This window comes from Temnothorax curvispinosus, unplaced genomic scaffold (assembly GCF_003070985.1).
Source record: "Temnothorax curvispinosus isolate PA1 unplaced genomic scaffold, ASM307098v1 QBEX01015423.1, whole genome shotgun sequence".
NCBI lineage: Eukaryota > Metazoa > Arthropoda > Insecta > Hymenoptera > Formicidae > Temnothorax > Temnothorax curvispinosus.
Genome location: NW_020225203.1, coordinates 1 through 6,170, shown reverse-complemented (window position 1 = coordinate 6,170; position 6,170 = coordinate 1). Strand labels below are relative to the sequence as shown.

Below are 6,170 nucleotides of genomic sequence, written 5' to 3'. Positions count from 1 at the left end.
CTCGTTAACGATACCTTTTGCGATATCCGTGTAGGTCTCGTACGGCCGTGAAGCATTAAAAAGTCGATGTCTGTTCCGAATGTATATCCTCCAAAATGTGATGCGGCAATTAACAAGGAGCCGGTCCCCACAAACGGATCGAAAACTAGGTCTCCATTTCTAATTTGTGCCTGATTTGCCATTATCAGCGACAGCTGGGGATCCATTGACGTATTTCCTATAAATTTCCTAGTTTTTAGTGACAACTTTTGAATTAACTCTCGCTGACCATCGGCAATCTATAATGAAATGATATTACAGCCTATAAATATTGATTAATGTACAATTACATTACTAACCCATCTTCCAAAGAAATATTCATGGGGTTCTTCAGGAATGTTGTTGGGATTAAGTCCGTAATGTTCTATATAGCATAGAGTGATATCCGGATTTTTCAACTTAACTGGTCCTTCAAAAGGTAGATAACTAAAAGACTTTCCCCAACATTGCATTAAATTAATAGCATTACGTTAATTAAATTAACCTAAATTTATTATTATATTATTATATTTTCAGCAGTTATATTTTATTGCAGTGTTGGGATTAGTGCTAACATAAATCAAGAAATATCAACGACTTACATCGATTTTATTTATTTTCTCACGCTGCGAGAAATGTTTGCAGAAAGTCTCCACTACGATCTTGAACGATTTTTTCTTATCTCTGACCATAGCCTCCGAATTTTTGGCGGAGTAAGCTTTCAAGGAATTGTGTAAGTCCTCGTTTTGTTTATCTTGTGCCCAAAGCTCCAAACAGAAACGCAACGAGACTGCTCTACTGGCGATCTGATGCACTGCATTTTCATCGGGTAAAGCCATGATCCAGTAAGGCTGAAAAAATTTGACAAATCTATTTCTCTGTTCACAATATATTGCACACTATATTATTTGTTTTAATATATATGCTAATAACATTGACTTTTATTTTATTAATTATCATTTGGTAAAATTTGGTATTTTTCTATGTAAATTGCATATTAAGTTATATATGTAAGTTTAAAGTACAATTTGATATTTGTACTATTATAACATCTTCACAAATCATCAGATTTTTCTCATTTGCAAAATTGTTTTACAACTGTTCCTGTATCGCAATATAAACTGCAAATACTTCTTGCAAAGAAACCGCTTCTTATTAATCTGTACCAGTATGGATTACATATGTAATGCATGTCTTAGAAAAATATGTTATGGTTCCACCATGTATGTTTGATAATGTTCATACTTCCTTACATGTTCCTTCGGCCTCGTTATTGTGCACGGATCAATGTTAAACATGTCAAATATAGATTCCATTTCCTGAAAAATACAATGAGTATGAAAACAATGTTCAATATTAAGTATACATTTATGAAAGCATCAAACATTAAAAGTTGTGGCTCTGAACACCTTTGTTTTCAATAAAATATAAATATGTTTTTTTTACATAGATATAAAAAGTAAATACCTATGACAGATATTAAGATAACATTACATTCGCCTTCCTATGTAAAATTTACTAAAACAAAAATCTTGCAGCCTATCATATAGGCAGACATAAATATACTTCGAAAAAAAAAAAGAAAAAAAAAATTTTGCAATTTTTACAAAGTATGAAACGTAAATTTAAAAAAAAAATTGACATATGGTACGTTAAATATAATAGCTATTTTAGCACTTTAAGAAATCAGCCTGTAATTATGATCATTAAGTTTTTTGACGAAAAAATACTCACGGCCAACCGGAAGTCAACATGCTCGTGAGCGAACCAAAAGAGATACCTCTTCAATTGTTGATTGCTCATTTTTAACATTACTTAACTAAGTGACTTGACTAATACAAATCGTTATATCAAGTACTTATATTAAATACTTTATGCACGGAGCGTGTTGTTGTTGATAGTAACCTAACCTCAACTGACTAACCGCACGTTCAACCAATGACTCTATAAATTCTACGAGATTAGGAAGTTCCATAATTCTGATTACATGATTTTAGTTAATCACTGGAGAAGCATTGTCCCTGGAAAAATGTCTCATCAAAATTTTTCATATTATATTAATTAGAATTTCTATAAAAATTTTCAGATTTTCTCAGAATAATACCTACTCAGAATTTGTCAGATTTTTTAAATAAAAATTAGAACGTATTTCAGAAAAACTCAGACAAAATAAGAATTAAATAATTCAAATTTCTCTTATTGCCAAAACATATAAATTTGAACAAACATGAGAAAATCTGTGCATTTATCAGAAATTTTTATTATACAGATACTGATATCAGATAATTCCGAAAATCCTCATCCAATTATTTCTAAAAGTAACTGAGAAATTTAATATATTCAGAATTTTTCATAAGTCTCGATAATTCTTACAAAATTTCTGAGAAAATATGACATTTTTTCCCCCAAAGGCATGCTGTGCATTCTTTTGTTTTTCTTTTGGAACGCAGAAGCACGAGGAAGAAAGACGCACGTTCCTCTTTCTCCTTTTAGAAAAGGAAGATATGTCGATTGGCTGACACGTGATTTGTAGGTTATTGTTATTCCCTCTAGCAATTCTGAGGATGCGCGCTCGTTGACACTAGTAAACATCACGCGCAGACGCTTATTCGTTAATTACTACAGAGGGATTTGCATTAATTATATTATCGTGAAGAATTCTCATTAATTTCCACGGATCGTTTAAACGTCTCTCTACGCTACAATTCTCACATTTTCGAAGGATGTTACGAATATTTCAAAGACAGATCTTCCGAAATGTACGGAGCGGCAGGAGACTGAACACATGGTCACCCCTCGCCACGGCATTTAATTCCACCGTTAATGATGAAAATTATCCGGCGAATGTGTTAAAGAAAGAAACAGTAAGTTTCGAGAGGTTTTCTACATATTTATTTTTCTAATAATTTAAAAATGAGCTTTTATACAGAACATTTTATTCAGCTTTTATACAGACATTAAATTAATGCACCTTCAGCAAAACTTAAAAGATATTTATAAATTGAGTATTTATCAAATAAATACTGAACTAAATACTTTTCTAGTTGGCAGTTGATACTTGAATTAAAATACAATGTGCGCACAATAATAGAAATTTGTTCAATTTTATATTGTATTAAATTATATCTTGCATACATGTTTTATTGCTTAAAAATGTCTTCAAGGGACTGTTTGGCATTCCGGAGCTGAAAACCGAGGATGGCTTTGATATATTGAAAAATCGTACGCTGGCAGAAGTCGACGGTCTCATCGAGGAAGCGACAAGCAAGGATAGAAAGAGAAAAATGGTGGAAATATTTGACGAGTTATCCAATACGCTGTGTAAAGTGGCGGATATGGCAGAGTTTATTAGAGTCGCTCATCCTGATGAACGATACGTTCGAGCTGCTGAAGACGCTTGTATCACTATTAGCGGCGTAGTTGAAAAGTAAGTTTACTTTTGAGAAGTTATATTATGTACTTAATTGTTAGGTAGCAGTTGAACCATGTATTTTGGATTTTTTCATTATATTATTATGTTATTACTCGAGAATTTTCTTGAAATTTATGTTATAATCTAGATTTTATTAATATGCATGGATTTGTGCTTTTATTCTCAAGAAAAAAGGTTTTAGTAATATATAAAGATATAATAAAAATATAGCATCTGTAATGAGCAGGCATTAGTGATTTATTAACAAGATTAATTTATAGCTACAGCAATTTATGTTTACAAATTAAATGTTCTGCAGGTTGAATACACATCGCGAGTTGTACGATTCACTGAAACAAGTTACATGTAACGGTGATACTCAAGTGACATCCGATATAGACGATCACGTAGCTAAGCTATTCCTATTCGATTTTGAGCAATGTGGTATACACTTGCCGGAAAGACAAAGAAGAAGAGTAGTCGAGCTAAACGATTATATCCTGCAAGTAAATATTATTTAACGATTATCTCTAATCGTCAATTCCGTACATGTGCTCTTTCTTTCCGATCTCTAGGTAGGTCAAAAGTTTATGGCTGGCGCCGTCACCCCGAGGACAGTTAATGCCAATATGTTACCCGACGTTATTAGGCAGTAGTAAGTACGGTAATTCAGTCGACTATTCGTTTCGTCATTCGACTAAATTCTACTGTTTTGTTTGAAACTTTTCGAAGGTATAAGCTTTAGAAAAGTTCCTCGTTGATATTGGATACGTTTCACAGTTTTGTAACGGAGAACGGTCAGATATTAGTGCAAGGATTTTACACAGACTCTTCTAATACCGCCGTTCGCGAAGCGGCATACAAACTGTTTTTATTCCCGGATAAGGAACAAGAGTATCTGCTGCACGAACTCTTGCACTCCAGACATCTGCTGGCGGAATCTTGCGGATTTGCATCATACGCATGCAGGTAATTTCAATCAATTCTTTTGAACGGAAATTGCGCGAGCGAATAATTTAAAAACTTTTTATTATAGAGCTGTAAAAGGAAGTACAGTCAAATCGCCGGTCGTAGTGAAGGAATTTCTCGATATATTAAACGACAATCTGCAGCCTAAAGCGGCACAAGATTTTCAAGAGATGCAAAAGATGAAAGATGCTGAGTCGCGTATAAAACAAGTTTGTATCTATCTGTAGCTATATTATATTTATAATACTGTTTATACTATTTGTATAATTATATCAAATGTATGGCGGTTGCAGTATCAATTCTTATTTTCTATTTCACAACTATAAAGTTTTTTGCATTGTTAAACAGGAATTGATGCCATGGGATACTCCCTATTTCATGGCAAAGGCGAAAAAATCTTGGTTAAACACTTCCACCACTGAGTTTGCTCCTTACTTTTCTCTCGGTGCTTGTATGGAAGGTTTAAATTTCCTTACACAGTCATTATATAGAGTTAAACTTGAATCCGTCCCGGTGTTATCCGGAGAAGTATGGGCGAATAACGTTCACAAATTAGCTGTAATAGATGAGGAGGAAGGAACTTTGGGTTATATCTACTGTGATTTTTACGAAAGAGCAGGAAAGCCTAATCAAGACTGTCACTTTACAATCCAAGGTGGAAAGCAACTTTCAGATGGCTCTTATCAGGTATAAGTTGTTATATATATTATTAATAATAACTAAATATGTTATTTTCTTGTTATTAATGTGCTTGTTATCAATTTTTCATTTTGTATCTCTTATTCGTACATGTATCTATATTGTACAATTGCAGAAATTATGACAATTTAATATAGCACCGTTATCAATTTCAGACTCCCATAGTTGTACTTATGCTATCACTGCCGCACCCACGTTGGTCAAATCCATGTTTATTGAGTCCGTCATCTGTGGACAATTTGTTTCATGAAATGGGGCACGCGTTACACTCCATGCTCGGTCGAACGAAATATCAGCATGTTACTGGTACTAGATGCAGCACAGATTTCGCGGAAGTACCAAGTGTGTTAATGGAATATTTTGCGAGTGATCCTAGGGTAAATATTGAATAATTTACGGTATGACCTACTATAACTAATGAAATTATTATACAAGTTTGCTGATACTTGAGGCTCACACGATACAATGAATGTGTTTTAATTCACCTACGCGATCGCAGGTTGTGTCGAAGTTTGCGAAGCATTTTCAAACTCAAGAACCGATGCCGGAAAATTTATTGCACAAACTATGCGCTTCGAAGAACATCTTTTATGCCTCCGAATTACAGAATCAAGTGTTTTACAGCATGTTGGATCAAGTATATCACAGTGGTAAACTAACAAAATCCACCACCGAGATTTTAGAAGATGTACAGAAGGGATATTACGGCCTTCCATATGTGAAAAATACAGTATGTATTCATTAATTTTCTGAGTTGATTCTGGGGCACAGATCTTGCACGTTTACAAAAAAAAATAGACAGCTATAATCGTTTCGGTTTTTAGTTATAACAATTTTTGTAGTTTTTAATACCACAATTAATCTCATTATTTTATTTATAGGCATGGCAATTGAGATTCTCTCATTTGGTCGGATACGGTGCGAAATATTATTCTTATCTAATATCTCGTGCAATTGCCGCATGGATTTGGCAAACTTACTTCCACAACGATCCTTTCTGTCGGTCAGCGGGCAATCGTTATCGAAGGGAGTGCTTAGCGCACGGAGGCGGTAAACCGTCATCGCAGTTAGT

General features: G+C 33.9%; 2 protein-coding genes across 2 annotated transcripts; one reads left to right on the top strand and one right to left on the bottom strand.

The window, feature by feature from the left end:
- Window positions 1-14: 14 nt before the first annotated feature.
- LOC112465684 (tRNA (guanine(10)-N2)-methyltransferase homolog) lies at window positions 15-2,039 on the bottom strand (the record flags this gene model as incomplete). The annotated part of the gene is made up of 5 exons (XM_025033356.1): window positions 1,753-2,039; window positions 1,272-1,337; window positions 621-869; window positions 339-473; window positions 15-278 (listed from the first exon to the last, which is right to left on the bottom strand). Coding segments are annotated over exons 1-5 (792 nt in total), but the record flags the coding sequence as incomplete, so codon positions are not given.
- Window positions 2,040-2,437: 398 nt separating this feature from the next.
- On the top strand, window positions 2,438-6,164 carry LOC112465685 (mitochondrial intermediate peptidase; the record flags this gene model as incomplete). Its single annotated transcript, XM_025033357.1, has 10 exons — window positions 2,438-2,882; window positions 3,183-3,445; window positions 3,750-3,936; window positions 4,006-4,085; window positions 4,211-4,399; window positions 4,467-4,608; window positions 4,748-5,086; window positions 5,254-5,475; window positions 5,598-5,828; window positions 5,980-6,164. Coding segments are annotated over exons 1-10 (1,979 nt in total), but the record flags the coding sequence as incomplete, so codon positions are not given.
- Window positions 6,165-6,170: the final 6 nt, after the last annotated feature.